General features: G+C 40.5%; 1 protein-coding gene across 1 annotated transcript in view; it reads right to left on the bottom strand.

Annotated features, from left to right (window-relative positions):
- Positions 1–18,970, bottom strand: part of BRINP1 (BMP/retinoic acid inducible neural specific 1) — a 375,138-nt gene that overhangs the window by 78,232 nt on the left and 277,936 nt on the right. The window contains exon 6 of the mRNA XM_063936905.1: positions 14,964–15,200. Coding sequence (XP_063792975.1) covers positions 14,964–15,200 — 237 coding nt within the window. The remainder of the gene's footprint in view (positions 1–14,963; positions 15,201–18,970) is intronic.

Raw genomic sequence — 18,970 nt, 5'->3', positions numbered from 1 at the left:
AACAAGTTGCTGAGCTAACTCACAAAGTTAAAGCTTGGAAAGATCGGCAACAGGAACCTTCGGGTAACTGGAGAACAGAGCGTCAAGGGAATTGGAGAACTGCACAAAGATCATTTGGAGAGAATTGGAGATCCTCAGCAAGGTCAGGATAGCGCCCAATGGATCAATTCGATCAACAGGGACGTCCGATATGCCACAGGTGCCAACAGAGTGGTCACATAGAACGGCAGTGTCAATCAGAAGCTTTGAACTCGGAAGTCCCGCGGCAGCGGACCGACCCTCGGGAGACTTCCAGCTATTAGGTCCAAGAAAAGAAATGTGCAGGATGAAGTATGTGGATCAATGCCCAAGTCTGGGAATTTGTATTAACGGAATTGAACTTTTTGACCCTTTTAGATACTGGATTGCAGGTGACAACAATTCGATGGAACAAGTTCCGAGAACACTGGCAAGATGTCGACCTTATTTCCCCACCGCCAAACTGGCAGAACTTATTGGCCAGTGATGGTCAGCCAATTCCCTGCCGAGGGTACTGGGAGTGCGACATTCAGATTGGCGAAACTTGTTTACCTCATCAAGGATGTTTTATCACAAATGTGGATGAAAAAGGTGTGCCAGCAGTCATACTGGGAATGAACGTGTTGCAGCATTGCCCAAATGAGTTGGTGAATGCTCTAAGAAGGGAGGCAGAGTTATGCTCAGTGCAGGTCAAGAAAGGGCTACAGAGAGTGATGAAGATTTTATGGGCACAACAGAGTTTTACAAGTGCCAGTGGTCGTGTGGGAAAAGTTAGAATTGCAGAACACCATGCTGTCAGACTAGAGCTGAACACCGAAACAGTGTTTTGGTGTAAGAGTAAAATCAGGCCTGGGGGCCAAAACTATGAGGCCTTGGTTGAACCTGATTACCGGAGAGCATCCTCAAAGGCCATTGTAGCGAGGAGTGTAGTGCACGTTAAGAAAGGGGGGTTGCCAGTACGGTTCCTGCACCCATTTCACCATCCGGTACATCTATATAGGAATCAGGTGGTTGCTACTCGGACTTGCGTAACTTATCAGAACATTTATCCCTTGCCTGGCTCGGATACGCAGATGAGTGCTAAAGTCAAGGAGGATATGCCAACAGAAGAAGGTTCACCATGGTGATAGGCACATCGGAGACTCTGGTAGAACAGAGGGAGGGAACACTGGAGGTGGTCTGAAAGAATCAGGCAGCCTTCAGTCAAGCACCTGGAGACTTTGGCTGTGTAAAAACGATACAGCATCGGATCCCAACCGGCAATAACCCACCAATCAGAGAACATCACCGTCCACTGACCCCAGCTATGTATCAACCTGTAAAGAAGATGTTAGAAAACATGAAAAAAGGGGTCGTTAGAGAGAGCTATAGCCCATGGGCAGCCCCGATGGTACTGGTACAAAAAAAAAGATGGCACACTACGATTTTGCATGGACTATTGCAGGATTAATCAAATTACCCATAAAGATGCATATCTGCTTTCCAGAATCGAGGAGACATTGACTGCACTTAATGCGGCAAGATATTTCTCAACATTGGACCTCACTAGCGGGTACTGGCAGAAACCAATGCCCCCTGAAGATAGGGAGAAAACAGCCTTTATTACACCTATGGGCCTTTATGAATTCTAAAGAATGCTGTGCAATGCCCCAGGAACTTTCCAGAGAGTCATGAAACATTGCTTGGGACATAAAAACTACGACATCGTTCTGCTATACCTTGATGACATCATTATTTTCTCTCAATCTTATGAGGAGCATCTACAAAATCTCAACAAAGTTTTCCAACAGTTATCGAGATATGGGTTAAAAGTGAAACCATCAAAATGTCACCTCCTAAAGACATCTGTACAGTACCTTGGGCACATTGTTAGTGCTGAAGGAATTTCCCCTGATCTGGAGAAGATCTGGAGAAGATCCGGGCAGTGCAGGAGTGGCCGATTCCTAAAACCCTGAAAGATGTCCGGGCATGCCTTGGTTTTGCGGGATACTATCGCAGGTTCAGTCAAGATTTCTCCAAGATTGACGCACCCCTTTTCAGTCTCCTCTGGGGTGTATCAAGAGTGCGTCTAGCCCCAAAAGCACCTGTTCCATGGACAGGAACATAGCAGCAATCCTTTGAGGCATTAAGAATGGTCCTAGCAAGTGCTTTACTTCTGGCCTACCCAAATTATGAACAACCATTCTGCTTATATACCAATGCCAGTAACCAAGGCCTAGGGGCAGTTCTGTCTCAAGTTCAAGAGAACCAAGAAAGGGTAATCGCCTATGTCAGTCGGGGTTTGACAAAAACAGAGCGCAACGATAGTAACTACTGTATAGCGCATTCAAGCTAGAGCTTCTTGACATGGTATGGGCCATAACTGTTAAATTTAAATATTACTTGGCAACCTCAAAATTTACAGTTTTCACAGATAACCCATTCGCTCACTTACAGACAGCACGTCTGGGAGCCCTGGAACAACATTGGTGTTCAAGATTAGCAAATTTTAGCTTTACAATCAAGTCAAGGTTGCCATTGTATCTGTAAAGCAAAGAAGAAGACATCTGGGAAGAGACAGAGTTGCCCCCTATTCCTAAAAAAGACATCCAGCAAAAATTAATGTGATGGCCGGCGATGCTACTAACCACACAGGTAGAGGAAAATGGAAACAGAACTCTGGGAACAGACATTGGCGGAAATCCAGGAAGAAAGTCCCATGATTCAGGAATTAAATCAGTTGTTGAGTTCGGATGAAGGACTCACTAAGGCCCAATGATTGGTTGCAGACCAAGAATTGGTGAAACTTTGGAGGCAAAAGGAAAAATTTCTAGTACAAGAGGAACTCCTCCATCGTCGGTCCATTAAACCCCAAGACCCACAACCACTACCCCGCAAATTGTGATTCCGCAAGCCCATGCACCCTGTATTCTAATTAAATATCATAACAAATCAAGGCACTTTGGATGCCAGAAACTGACAATCATAGACCATTATACGAAATTCATTGTTGCGTCCCCAGTGAAAGACTTGTCTTTCAAAAACTGCAGCTGTCACATTTTGGAAGCACTTAGTCCAGCCGTATGGTTATCCGGAACAGATTTTAACTGATCAGGGAACCGCTTTCAAATCACAGCTATTTGCGGAATTGTGTGAGCTTTATCAGTGTCATAAGATGAGAACAACAGCATATCATCCGCAGTGCAATGGACTATGGCCCTCATTCCGAGTTGTTCGCTCGTTAGTTTTTTTCGCAATGGAGCGATCAGTCGCAAACTGCGCATGCGCAATGTTCGCAGTGCGCCTGCGCCAAGTACATTTTCTAAAAAGTTTGGTATTTTACTCACGGCCTAACGAAGAAATTTCATCGTTCTGGTGATCGGAGTGTGATTGACAGGAAGTGGGTGTTTCTGGGCGGAAACTGGCCGTTTTATGGGTGTGTGCGAAAAAACGCTTGCGTTTCTGGGAAAAACGCGGGAGTGTATGAAGAAACGGGGGAGTGTCTGGGCAAACGCAGGGTGTGTTTGTGACGTCAAACCAGGAACGAAACTGACTGAACTGATCGCAGTGGAGGAGTTAGTCTCGAGCTACTCAGAAACTGCTAAGAAATTTCTATTCGCAATTCTGCTAATCTTTCGTTCGCAATTCTGCTATACTAAGATACACTCCCAGTAGGCGGCGGCTTAGCGTGTGCTTCGGGCTATCCCGTTGCCTCGAAGACTAGACTGGCCTAGTCTGTTACCTGAGCTGACCTTCCTGTACAACAACACTGTACACTGTTCCACGGGGCATACCCCCTATTATCTGATGTTTGGTCGACAAGGAAAACTCCCCGCAGATTTGCAGATGGAAATACCATCAGTAATTGATGACGTCTACTGACCCAAGGGTGATTGGGTAGAGGAAAATCAAGGGTGAATTAAGGAAGCCAAGATGTTAGTGAAATAACAAATGGATGAATTGCGCCAAAAACAAGAAAACTACTACAATCAGCAAGCCGAACCCTTGAGTATAGGAGATAAAGTTTGGCTAAGGAAATATGCTTGTCACAGCAAACTGGACACGTGGTGGGAAGCTACTGGTCGGAAGACCACACCCAGACCAGCCAACATACATGATTGCAGCTGGAGATCAGCAAAAGACTGTTCATTGTAATTGTCTGCATCTCTGTACTACCCCCTCCATGGAAGTTATGGACTCTAGGGCCCCCGTGACAGAAGGTTAAGTTCCCCTGCAGACCAGGCAATTTGCAATCCGCTGGATATGCATTGGTTCACTGGGTACCCCATACCATGGAATGGGTCCGTTGATCCAGATACTGTAGAAATGACCCCTGAACCCATGGCAGAGGACAAGGAAGTCAGTTGTTCCATAAGAAGTACCAGGGAAAATCTCCCTCTGCGGTACAGAGACTGAGATATACAAATCCCAATGTGACGTAAAGAACAGCTATATACCTAAGAAAACTGTATATATTGTATTCAAATGTATGAATGTACTTGTTACTCTGTATTTTGTGAATGGCTAAGGTTGTGAATAAGCTTATACGTGAGGACACGTATACTTTTAGGGGGGAAAGAATGTAATACACCACACATACCCAATTTTTTTTATACAATATTTAAAATACAGGGGTTCCCCTTTGTAGTATTGTCCTTCACATAGGCAGGAATACATGGAGCCCATAGTAAAACATGGGATGTACTTTTGCGGACCCTGTCAGCTTTGGACAGGGAACTTTGGCGCCACTTTGTCAGGAGCTTCTCACCCCTGGCTGAGAGGACAGCACGGACCGGCAGCAGGGAGGACGTCACAGATCGGGATTCCGCAGCCGGATAGAAGATTCCCCTTTGGAGCGCAGCAGACCACATTAAAAAGGATGCATCCCCGGTCCGGTGTTCTGTATCCCGGGTGGCGCCGAAGACCGAGGAGTATCGGAGGTGGCAGAAGCACCGCAGCTCTAGGTGAGAACTCACTGCAACTCTTCTGCTGCTTAACTCTCTTGAAGTCCCTTCCGCTGCAAAACTCTGCATTGGGGTCTAAGTAAAAGGAGGGGTTGGCACCCTTATATCACCTTTGCCCTGGCCTATGTAGTAAATTAAGGGGGTAGGCTCCTCTTAAGTTGGTGCCCACAAGAATTGTAATTTAAGGGGTTAGGCCCCCACTAATTACACGACTCCTATACCTTCTGGTTATTAGTAAAGGGGGTGGGCTCCCCACTGGGTAGCAGTGGTACCCCATTATTTAGAGGGCTAAAAGAACCCCTTTAGGTTTATTGCTGTTTGAAAAACTGGACATCGTGTCTCCTACTACACCTGTGGTATGCAAAGCCTGTATATTTTTATTGCTGCTCAAAGTGTATGAGTTTTACTAATGCTGTTGGTGTTGTCCAAGTAATGTGATGCTGCACGTATTTGTTTTGCTAATGTTATTCTCCTGAAGGTAATCTTATGCTGATGGGCTTTTAGCAGAAGTGTGCCCTGGTATGCTTACCGTATATTTAAGATATAAAAGTATTTTATTTGGGGCTAATGTGTTTATGCTTGTGTGACTCAGCTGGTGCAGTTAGGTTTATTGATAAGAGGTGTGTCATATGCTGATGTTGGTACTGTACATCATTGACTGTTTATGCAAGCTCCACCCAGCAGTGTTCCTGGTTAAAGCTCATGCACTTGTCTGCTATTCTACTAATGCTGGTACATCATTGACTGTTTATGCAAGCTCCACCCGCAGTGTTTCTGTTTAAAGCTCATGCACTTGTCTGCTATTCTACTAAGGTAGCATCATGTTACCCTTCATGAAAAGGACCATTCCAATAAGCCCCTGGGTCCATGTCACAAACTATTTGGAATAGTAACTTGTGGTGAGCGAAGTTAGATACCGAGTCGGAAGCATGGTGAGCGAAGAGAGCCCGCGAAGGTACAGTGGTGCATAGATAAAACTAAATAACCTCAAACGAACGTAGAATGGATAAAACATTTCGTTTCTGTAAGGGCGGAAGTTATCTACTGCCCTCTCGTCCTGTCACTTCCTGGTCCTGATCACGAAGGGAACATAGACACAACCATTCTACTAGTACTGGTACATCATTGACTGTGTATGGAAGCTCCGCCCAGCCGTGTACCTGCTTAAAGTTTATTCACCTGTCTGCTATTCTGCTACTGCTGGGGGATTATTGACTACGTTTTCAAGCTTCAAATCAGCCGTGTACAGTACCTACTGATAGTTAATTCACCTGTCTGCTATACTATCTAATTTAAACTGCTGGTTGTTCGGGATTCTGTGATATAACGCAAAACCAGCCTTCTGACCTGTTTTATAATTGACAAAATTTGAGGCAATAATTTGTTTGTGTACTTTCACTGTTCCCGTTACGACTGGAATGTTATTCTATTGTAACACAATAAAATTAAAAAATCTGTGTCTGTTTTAAAAAGGGGAACAAATTTGCTTGCCTCTCTGTCACGGTGTGCTGGTAGCAATAGTATACCTGAAGATAGTCAGCTACAACTGGAAGTCGAACATACCTACGTACCGGGATACCACACATCGTATAAAGTTAAAAAGAATAGATGACAAAGTATCGGTACTTACATAAAGTTACAAGGTTTATATAGTAGTATCTTCCACAATCCAGATTAAGAGGGTCATTTAGTCCCGGCCGCTAATGTGGCCCGCAGCACAGTTTGCTGATGGTGGAAAACTGTGCATGCGCAGCGGGCACACATCGGCTGTGCAGACGTACACATTGCGGTTGCATCTCCAATGAATGCGACTGCAATGTGATTGACAGTTGCGGGCATTTGCAGGGTGGCGACGATGTAGGGGGCAGAGTGAAGGGGGATGATCCGGGACCGTTTTCAAAAAATTGCTGCTGACCATCTGACAGTCCAGCCTGGTCAACCTTAGTTCCGATGCATCGGGAGGTGGTCTCACACATACTGTACAAGGCAAAACCAAGCCTTGTAAGTGATGGCTCCTTTAAAAAAACATCCGACTTTGGCTGTCATCCCGCATGGCCACTGACCTAGGGCGGCATTACACTCAGCCCATGATGTTTTAGTGCTTCATAGAATAAACAATGTTTGTGTTTAGATAATATTAAAGTTTAAATGAATTGATTTTTCTCATCGTACTGGGAGGGAAAGGCACAACAACTGTGGTGGTTGATTTTCAGTTTCCAGTCCCCTTTGAAAACTTAGCCTTCTTTTACTGCTGGTGGTCTTTCTTACTATACAAGTGGTGACCAATGGTGAAAAAAAAACAAATTGCTAAAATCTCAGAAATCTAAAAAGTTGGCTAAAGATCAACATATACTGTAGTAGTGACAATAGGCAATCCTTAGGGCAGGAATGCCGAACTATGGGCATGATTCTGATTTGCAAACAATCAAGCAACTAGGCAAAACCATGTTGCACTGCAAGTGGGACAGAAGTAACATGTGCAGAGAGAGTAAATTTGGGTGGGCTGTGTTCGAACTGAAATCTAAATTGCAGTGTAAAAATAAAACTGCCAGTATTTACCCTGCACAGATGCACATAAAAATGATAAATGTATTTGCTCCCCTTGCATTGCAACATGGTTTGTTCCAAACACAAAGTTACTTGTATTTTTGCTTTTCTTACATACATGAATCAGGCCCTAAGCGCCTTGCATACTAAAGAGTATTAATGATGACACTTACAGAGGCACCCCTTCTGTAGCATGAAGGCTTTCAGTTTGGAGCTATCATGCTTAGAGCTTTCTTCCCAAAGTACCATGATTTCCATCCACAACTCTGTCCGTTTCTTACTCTTTATCATCATTGCACAAATCATGAGTGGAGACCACGCTGGAGAAAGATTGTAGCTCATGCACCAAAGAAATGGTTTCAGCCTTGTATCAGAAACATTGATGGATGATGAGGTTTCCATGACTCTGAGCTTGATTCATAGATGTTTGTTAGAAGCACAGCTGCTGTGGTCTTTGTACGCAGTGGGTGTGCTAAAATATGCAAAAGTAGCAGGAGTTGTTTTAAGTAAAAAGACGCCCACTGCCAGCTTCTGTGATCTGATTTCTGCGTCTGACGATTCATCGGATATCTGACTCACCCGCAGGTAATGCTGCTGCGGACAGGATCCAAGGATGTAGCCACTGGCTTAGGCATGCCCAGAAAACAGGGCCACTTCCCATCACCACCCACAAGCACCTCAGTGTACAGTTGCTATTCGACTGTGTTACTTTCCAGGCATCAGGAAGTCAAGTAATTAAGGACAAATTCTTAAATAGCATCATGCATACATCCTTTGTCAAAATAACTCAATATTTATGTCTCAATTAAGTTTTGTGTGCAATCTCAAAAACAAAATGTTTTGTTATTTTTTTTTATAAAACCAGATTTTTAGCAAAAAGTAATCACATATGGAAATTTGGCCAGCACATAGTGGCCATCCTCGACCATCGTCATGTAGGCACCAGACGGAAACACTTAATTGAAAGCTATTAAGGAGGGGTCCAGTCTGGAGGATGTAGTCATGGGACCACTAGTCATGGACTAGCAATGGACCCTGGAGTTGATTTCCTTGCCAGGTATGGAGAAGTCAAATCTGTATAGATTCAAGTTCCTCCATCAACGGAAAAGACAGCAAGCCAATCAGAGGTCAACGATCGCCTTTTAAATTGAGTGCTACAATGCTAGTTAATCATACAGTAGGTCACTCATTCTGGCATATATTTGCTGGGGCACGCGGAACAGGTTTAGATTTATTGAGTAGTGGGAGCAGTGAAGTTTCCAAAGAATATGATGAGAATGATGAAAAGCTACACTGGAAAGAAGAAAGAAAATGCTGGGCCACAGAAAGAAGATGCTGCCACCTAAATCCTGGCATCAAGCGGGCTCTAGTCTACCAACCCTGAAACTTGGCCACTGGCTGCTTAGATGCAGGTGGTGAGATTTAAGAGGCGTGTGGGAGTCAAAGTGACAAGACCCAAGGGCACCCATTTAAAAGAGCTACCTCTGTGTGTCCCTGTTGTGCCTGCTGATAATGACCAGGCCAGTTGAAGACCACTTGTATTTTGTTTCATCCCAGTCCACCAGTAGTATTGTGCACTAGTCCTTGGCTTGTAGGTAGACTGTGGCACAGTTTGGGCCCTAGACTCAGTTCTTCCCACATATGGGTACTCGCCCATAAGACCCTCCAACACACATCTGTGAGCAGCAGGCCCTGTTTTGCCTGGGTCTTTTACTTTTCAACTTGGTAGTGGCACTAGTCCTCTACCAAGCCCACATTACTGGATGAGGCCTTGAGGCACCAACGGTAGTAAGAGGGGCCAGCACACCATCATTATATATGTGTGAGTGTCAGGGCTGCCATCAGAAATTAAGGGGCCCGGGACTGACAAAATAGACAGGACCCCTCCCTCTCAATAAAAAAAAATTCTGCCACAATGCTCCACCCCTATGTGATGTCATACATTGTGACGTTATATATAGTTGAAGTGCTGCGGACCTATAGGAATGGTTTACAGAGAGCGTCTTGTTTTAAGAATTCCTCCTTGCACATCAGACTGCTGTTGATTCACAGACTGGTGCAGCTCTCCAGGTATTGGTGGGAGGAGCCAGGGTTGGGCCCCCCTCTCTGTACGGGCCCAGGACACAAGTCCCCACAGTCCCCCCCCCTGATGGGTGCCATGGTGAGTGTAGTAGGTACTACAAATACTACAACAAATTGACACTTATGCCTGGGAGCATAAGGGATAAGGCTAGTGCATCCTAAATTAAATTAGGGAGGAGTGTGGAATAAGTAAGTGCCAAAAGAGCTGCTAGGCAATAAAGTGAGAATTCCAAACCCATGTAGAACTGAAAACAATGTTTGTTGCCCATTGCTTCTGCCCTAGATTGGGCTAAAAGTACAGACCGGGATGGGGTAAGAAAGAAAGAAAGAAAGAAAGAAAGAAAGAAAGAAAGAAAGAAAGAAAGAAAGAAAGAAAGAAAGAAAGAAAGAGAGAAGAGCAGCTGTAATTTAAAAAAAAAGGCACATTTATTGTGTAGTGTAAATCAGAGTGTAGTGTAAATCAGCAATGCACTCTGCCTGTAAAAGCTGAATAAAATAAATGTAATGGACAAAACTTTTTATTAAAATTGGTACATTATACAACGTGATATTAGGGATCTGTCTTTTGGCTGCTAGGTGAAAATGAATTAAAGGTAGTAGCATAGATTGCAGGGATCACTAATGTCTAGGAGAAAGTGAACAGCTAATACACAACAGTAATGAAGGACTACCTAAAAAATGCTAGACAGGCATACGAATAGTATATGGTTTATAAATGTCCCAAATAATTTGACCTGAATAAAGCTAACAGTTAATAAACAATCATAACCAAATCTATCCAGAGATACCTTATGAGGGCTAATGATTGAAGCAGTCTGCCAATCTGATGACTACTAAATAAAGCAGTAATTTAAACTGATGGCTAGTATAAAAAGAGACATCCAGCCTAGTAGACAATAAATAATTAAGAACCCAAATTTGATTGGCTGTGAAAAAAAAGCAGACATGCAGTCTGGCAGCTATAATACAAATCTGAAAGGCAAGATGATAAATCAAATGATATAAACAATGATAATCATAACTGAGTTATTATATGTTTAATAATATTCCAAAAATAAATAAAGCATAATAAAACTGTACAGTTCAGCATTCGATCAACCAACATTTTAGGCTTTAAGTACAGTATATGTTGCCAGTAAACACATAGGGGGAATTCAATTGTGCCCTTTATATTTTCAAGCATAAAAAACAGGCTTTACTGCGACTTTTTGCACGATGGTTTTATTGGGCACTCCTATAGCATATAGCAGTCCATTGTTTTCGGACAAAAACACATGGAACCAAAATAAGTTCTTGATCCATGTGTTTTAGTGGCCGTGATCGCAAAAATGGGTCAGTTATTGAGAATTTGGTTTCCCCTGCCACCAGAGTTGGACTGGCCCACAGGGTTACAGGGGAAACCCCCAGTGGGCCCCACTGCATGGGGAGGGGTCCCCACCTCTTCCTCTAGAAATCAGTTTCCAGATTGTGCACTTGAATTATACATAATACATATGTTACATTATACTGCACAGGACTATGGTTTATTTTCTACAGTGCATTACTGTTTTTAATCTGATACACTGACGTGCATGCACTAGCAGTATTTTCTATATACATTTATCAAGGGGCCCTTACCACTGCATTCCCCCGGTGGGCCCATCATGCCCCAATCTGACACTGCCTGCCACTTCACACTGTATCTAAAATGAGCATGTCAGGGAGTCACTACGTGAACTTCTTCAAAAAATAGAACAGATACAAAAGCGTGCATGGTGATTGGTGCTTTGCTTCATTACATAATTCTTGCAGTATTTATGCAACAAATTTCCAGCATCTAATAATGACAATACCATCATTGTTTTCCACTGTATATCTTGAACTTTTACATTAATATAATTATGAAATTGAAGCAATCTGACCCTGTCATCCACACATTAACTCTGGGAAGATGTGTACATGAATATTGTCAAAATAAAGGCACCACAAAGGTTACCAGTAAGTACTGCTCATTTCATAATTCCTGACAGTGACTCTTAAGACATCAACATAAATGTGGTACAGAGAAATTAATAAAACAATTCATTACCGCTTTCAATTTTCCATATTATTGGCCCTTTAGTGTGCTGAGCGTATTCAGAGACAATTATATATCATCTTCATATAAACTACTATTTTGAAAGTCAAATCATACAGTATATTTATATACATAACACATATATTATTTATGATTTTATTTTAAACATAACTCAGGATATTGTAATCTTCTTGGTGAAAAAATAAATATTGCCTCAGGATATTTCTTAACATTTAGCAAACTATTCATTTTATGGCATAAAATAGATTGGTTCACTGCATAATTATACACAGTTCCCCAAAAATTTTTGGGGAGGATAACCAGCACCAAGATTGAAGTTAATTAATTCTTATCTTAATATCAATATTGGGGGTACCTTCTCCCAGTATCAAATAATATTATACTGGGTACACATTGGCCATTATATCGGCCGTTCTGTTGAATGGCCGATATATTGCTGGCGTGTCAGCCAGTGTGTACCAACAATATGTCTGTGAACGCTGTCATTCACAGACATATCGCGTTGGCCCTGCAGCACCACCGATGGCCAATATATCTAATGATATATTGGCGCATCGTGCTGTGTGCCGACTGCCCGTATACTTGCTACAGACACCAGCGGTAATTGACAGCACAACTGGGTGGGCGGATGTAAATGCCCGCCCAGTTCATGACATCAGTCCCGACGGATCGGGCAGTGTGTATGCTCAACACACTGCCTAGTCATCTGTAGATGTATCTACTGGGATCCGGTCTGAAGATCGACAGTATCTAGGTCGACAATGTTTAGGTCGACCACTATAGGTCGACAGTCACTAGGTCGACATGGATGGAAGGTCGACAGGGTTTCTAGGTCGACGTGTGCTAGGTCGACAGGTCTAAAGGTCGACATGAGTTTTCCACATTTTTTTTTCTTTTGAATTTTTTCATACTTAACGATCCACGTGGACTACTATTGGAACGGTAAAGTGTGCCGAGCGAAGCGGTATCGGAGCGAAGGCACCATGCCCGAAGCATGGCGAGCGAAGCCAGCCATGCGAGGGGACGCGGTGCACTAATTTGGGATCCCGGTCACTCTACGAAGAAAACGACACAAAAAAAAAAACCTCATGTCGACCTTTAGACCTGTCGACCTAGCACATGTCGACATAGAAACCCTGTCGACCTTCCATCCATGTCGACCTAGTGACTGTCGACCTATAGTGGTCGACCTAAACATTGTCGACCTAGATACTGTCGATTTGATGAACCACACCCGTATCTACTAGTGTGTACCCAGCATTACGCTCTTAGATAGAGGTGTAATTGGATGTACTGTAGAATAAATGAATATGGTTTAAATGGTGCTATCAACTAGCTTCATATATAATATTATCGAGAAATCCCCTAGGATAGGGGGAAAAGGGAAAGCTAGTTACTGCTTGGGTGCACACAATCCCCAACTGAGCGGTAAATTAAAATATGAACTTTATTGATATTTAAAAATAAGCGTCCCCAGTATTAGTACAATGTACTAGCTTTATTGTCCATATATCATGTCAGTAGAAGAGTTTACTATATACTGTATATGGTTCTAATTTATGAATTGCAAATATCCTATTACATGTGATAAAGCGAAATATAAAAATTTTATAGGGAAGATAATAGTAAAAGTAAAGAAAGTCAAGAAAATGAATAAGTGAAAAAAGTTTTAAAAACAAGAGCTTATGTGCTCCTTAATTTTGTGTTGCTTTGCCTTTATCAGTTGCACATTCATGAACATGAATTATTTCAAAATATGGTACTGTAACATTACTGTATAAATATGTGTAAATAATTATTCCTGCTATTTTATATGTACTGAAACACTGTCAAAGTTATCCTTAAAAATGGTTATACACGTGCTGAATAAACTTATACCAGATTGCAATTTGAGTTTGTACAAATGCATCCAAATAAAGTAACAATTTTTCTGTCTCTAATGTGCTACAAAGACGGATAATTTTTATGCAGAAGTGAGCACAGTGTTAAACTGTTAAAGTGACTAGTATGTCAGATATTTCTTCAGTGTGTTTACTTAAAAAGAATTATATAGATACACACGGTTAATATGTGTCATTGACATTGCATATTTGCCTGTTTTCCTGGAAAGGCCACATCCCCACTTTGTTGACCTGGCTGCCTCCTCCTGGAGAGGGGCATCCAGAATGTTAGTATGTATGGTTCACTGTCTTAAATCTGAGCCTAGATTTTCAATAGGACGTGTTCACGTGTGTCTTATTTTGCTTCACTGACTTTAAGAAAATTAGAGATATTCAAAAACAAAAGTGGCTGAAATTACTAATACACAATTTACCAGAACAAGACGTTAATCACACAACAATCTTGAGAATGGAGTCGGCTTTATGTCCTGGAAAACAACCCAGCTGAGGATCTAATTCAGACCTGACCGCAGGTCTGCTGCAACACGCAGATTCATGATTGGGAATCTGCGGCATGTGCAGAACGGTCCTTGCGATCTCACCCACATTTCCCCACTGCCTGACTGACAGGCAGCGGCATTGAGGGGGTGAGAATGGGCAGGAGGAGACCTGCATTCCCAGAAACGGGGACGTGTTGCCCCCGTTATCTGGGAGAGGAGAGCCAGGGGTCTATGTGTCACCACACAAACTTCCTGGCCTTGCAGCCCCTGCTTCCATATGTCAGCTGAGTAAGCTGAACCAAATTAATGCAAGGAGACCAGGTATTAATCGGACACTGAATTAAGCAATAGTTGATGCTACAGCTTAACTCCAACAAGCATTTCATGTAATCGAACTATTTCCAAGTAATGGTTCACCGGTTTACTGATCCTGCCAAGGAAAATGTATTTAACATAAATCTGGTCAGGTGTTCCTGAATGGAAATAAACACTGCGACAGACAGGGACCATTGAATAGCTACAGCTTTTAAGAAATGGATTTTAAACTTATTTTCATTTCATTGACCCAATTAATATAACTCTAGAACTTTAGGTATAGAGTGCAATCATTTAAACGATTAGAACACAAGACATGTAAAAGACAATTGTGTGTATAGTTAAACAGAGAACATTTAAACATTCTTGACAAGTGACAAATGGAGGAAACTAAATGGGTTAAAAAAAAGTGTGCGTGGGGGGGGAATAAATACAATAAATAAAACAATAAAGAAACAACGCCAGGAGAGGTCTATCAGAGATTTACAACACTGGGAAATGAGATGGGAAAGTAGTGACACACAATCATAAAAGTGCAATGATTGAACATATATGAATGGCACAATAGGACATTGTGGAATGAACCAATGGGAATCCTCACCTGAGCTCTCAAAGTCTCTGTAAGCCTGTGCCCAGACTTTGCCCTGGTTACTCAGCGTGTTCTCCATGATCTGGATGTCAGTGAAGGGACAGTTACATTGGGGGAAGGATTCAGAGCAGAAGCAGGAGCAATGACTGTTCCTGCACACATATTCGCCTTCCCCATTACACATGATATAACTCAATGCAGCCTGAACAAACTTCTCTTGCAAGTACTGAGGCATAATGATCTGTAGACCTGAAGACAATGACATGATAGAGGAAATTAAACAAAGAAGGGTGTAGGGATTGATGGCATACAGTATACACATAATAAAACATTGCTTACAGATTCATATACCAACTTACTTGTTGCATTTTCACTGAATGATAAAAGACTCTTCTCACTTGCCCCACTTATTTTTCAAACTCTTTAGTATTAACTGTAAAAACCAGAAGCAGCCTATAATCACACCATGAATTGGAGGTGCATTTCACAGGGGCATTCTATTTTTTCCCCTACCTACAATTTATATATACAGCACTGTGCAAAAGTTTTAGGCAGATGTGGAAAAAATTCTGCAAAGTAAGAATGCTTAGAAAAATGGAAGTGTTACTTTGGTGTTGGGGATTTGGTCAGGATTAATGGTGTCCTCAATGCTGAGAAATATGCTGAGAAATGCAGGTACTTTACCATGGTTTAGTATGAAATACCTACAATCAAAATCCCGACAGTCAAAATCCCGACAACAATTAACCGACGGTCACAATCCTGACAAGGTCTAAATACAGACAAGGTCAAAATACCAATATTTCAAATCCCAACAAGGTCAAAATACTGACATTTCAAATATTTAAAATACTGACATTCAAAAAGCAGACACAAGTTGTTTATTGTTTTTTTGTGTGTATGTCGACATAGGTCGACATGGACACCGTATAAGTGTACCGTGTCCCCTTGCATGCTTTGGGCAAACTATTATATTCCCACTCCAGGTCAACTGGGATGGTAAAGTATGAACAGGTCAGTTTCAATAGAAAAATCATTAAAAAACTCATGTCGACTTTTTAACCTGTCAACATTTTAAATGTTGATATTTTTACCTTGTCGGGATTTTAAATGTCAGTATTTTGGCCATGTCGGGATTTTGACCTTGTCAGGATTTTGACCATCAGTCAATGGTTGTCGGGATTTTGACCATCATGATTTTGATTGTAGGTAAATTGACCGCATCCCACTTTACCATAATGCAATGCCATCAGGGACGTGTCTGATTGGCTTAAAAACATTTCAGCAGCAGGACAACAACAACTCTAAACAAACAGCTAATTTTATTAAGAACTATCTTCAGTGTAAAGAAGAACTAAGTGTCCTGGAAATGATGATATAGCCCCAACAGAGCCCTGATCTCAACATCATCGAGTCTGTCTGGGGTTAAATAAAGAAACAGAAGGATACACAGAAGACCTGTGGTTATTTCTCCAATATGTTTGCAACAACCTCCCTGCCGAGTTCCTTCAAAAACTGTGTGCAAGTGTACCTAGCAGAATTGATGCTGCTTTGAAGACAATGGATGGTCACACCAAATATTGATTTGATTTAGATTTATCCTCTTTTCATTCACTTTGCAATTTGTTAATTGACAAAAATGAACTATTAACATTCCTATTTCTGAAAGCATTCTTACTTTGCAGCATTTTTTCCAAACTTTCTTATAACCTTGCACACTTGCACAGTACTATATACAGTATATATATATATATATATATATATATATATATACTGTAAATACTACACTACTCAAAGTATAAATGTAGTAACAACCCCTGTATGCATACCGTACTGTTTATGTCCCATTCACAAAATCTTGCAATGTGAAGCCATAGTAAATGCCTGTAAATCAGTTTTTATGATTGTTTCAATATTAAAAACACTTTAAATGATTGTAATGTCAAGTATAAACTGCCACAAAGCAATATGCCATAAGCATAGTATAACATTGGCTAAATGGTAAAATATTGAGAATTTATGGAATATATGAGCCTTGACATATAATAGTATATGAGATGTACTGTGTAATTATGAAAACTTGGAAGATTCAGGACCATTCCTTTAACAACACTAGAAACAGAATTTTCTGCCTAGGGCAGGGGTTCCCAAACTTTTTTGAATCACGGCACCCTAGAGTATCAGAATTTTTTTCATGGCACCCCTAAGCCAATAGTTTCGTATTGAAAAATTTAGAAATATTAAATTAAGTAAATTGTCTTTATATGTCATCCTTAGGGTAACTTATGTGGTGAGGGACAAGATTTGCTTCTGATTGTCAATATATTTTATGATTGGCAGCCATTAACACTGGTTTTGATTTTTACATTGACCATGCAGAATTTGAATTGGTTCTGGACCACCAATCCAAGGCACCCCTGCAAGTGTTCTGAGGCACCCCAGGGTGCCACGGCGCACAGTTTGGGAACCACTGGCCTAGGGCATTCAAGACTGCGTCTGTGCAAATCAATACTGTGTACAAGTATATGTAGTGTATAAGTCCAACATGAAATATGTATGCAAAACATACTAAACCATGGTAAAAATATTTGACCATCTATACTCGAATTATTTAAGTTTAAGTTCTTGTCCATTTTGAACAGAAAGTCTTCCTATCGTATTCATTAAAAGATTTGTTGAAAATTATTATTTTGTTACTAAAATAGTGTTATATAAGGTTTGTAAATAAAAATGATTAACCTAATTAATAAAAATAATATAAATTGGCAATTTTAAATAGTTTTCTAAAAAAAATAATAATCTGCCAGTTAAGTGTTTAAGTAGTGTATTTCTTCCAAAGGAATAACTAGTTATCTTTGTGAACTTTGTAAAGTTTGGAAGAGTAACCCTTTTTCTACTAATGTACTTTTTATTTTTATTTATTTTATTTATTTATTTTAATGAAAGCTTGAAAATTTATTAACATACTATATGACAATAATATGTCCATCTGATAAATGCAGATGATCTATAGGGCTATAGCAATCCACACCAAAAGAAAACACTAAAAGTAATCTAGAAGTGCCACTTTATAACTCCTCCAGAATTCTTCCTACCACTTATGATGTTGAGAGATGGAGTACTTATATACTGGTCTAGTACATTACTTAGCAATGAGACATCTACAGATAACCAAAAATGTAGAAAGCTTAAAAAAAAAAAAAGAACTGACAAATGAGTTTATTAATCACTTTGTGCAGTTATAATCCATTTGGAAACTTGATGAAGCTGTGTTCCTTTATTTTAATACCACATAATCCAAGTGATTAAAAAAAAGATTCAAAATATCAGAGTTATGAAAAAAAATCTAAATAATTAAAAAAGATAATTGTTGATGAGTTGTTTATTAGTTTAAAATGTAATACTGTGTATAAAAATATTAAAGATAATGTATGCAACACATATCTAATAGCTATTGTTTTAGATACAGTATACTGAACACATAATGAAATACAGTATGTACTGTAATAAACAGACTTTCATCTAAATTTTTATGTATTTTCAAATGTAGCTACTATGATATTGAAACACGGAGGGTCCAATTTTTAAAACTGCAGAACAGAGAGCACTAATAAATGTGGTATTTATGTGTTCTGTCAGTGTCTTTACATGTAGGAATTCTGATGATGTTAATGGAAAGAAAACTACAAAATAATATACTTTAGTACAGTAATTGCAATAATTTAGGGTAGGTATATGTGTTAGAGTGCTTTTCCAGTCAAAAAAGCAAAACCAAATGCTCCTTGAAAAAGCAGATTGCACATTGTAATGTTGAAGAGCAATGTCATGGCTGTAAAGAGCTGCCACTGAAATCTAATGTTATCAATTTAGAATTGAATCTTTCCAGTTATCAATACAGAAATATTGTACTGTATGTTGATATTAAAATAAAATATATCTTAAAAGAAGGCATATAGGATTTAAACTTAGGGACACGTTGTTTTACAAATTACATGTCTCTGAAGGCTTTTTCAATTTAA

This window comes from Pseudophryne corroboree, chromosome 8 (assembly GCF_028390025.1).
Source record: "Pseudophryne corroboree isolate aPseCor3 chromosome 8, aPseCor3.hap2, whole genome shotgun sequence".
Lineage (NCBI taxonomy): Eukaryota > Metazoa > Chordata > Amphibia > Anura > Myobatrachidae > Pseudophryne > Pseudophryne corroboree.
The sequence above is the reverse complement of the archived record's forward strand: the minus strand, read 5'-3'. Positions and strand labels throughout refer to the sequence as shown.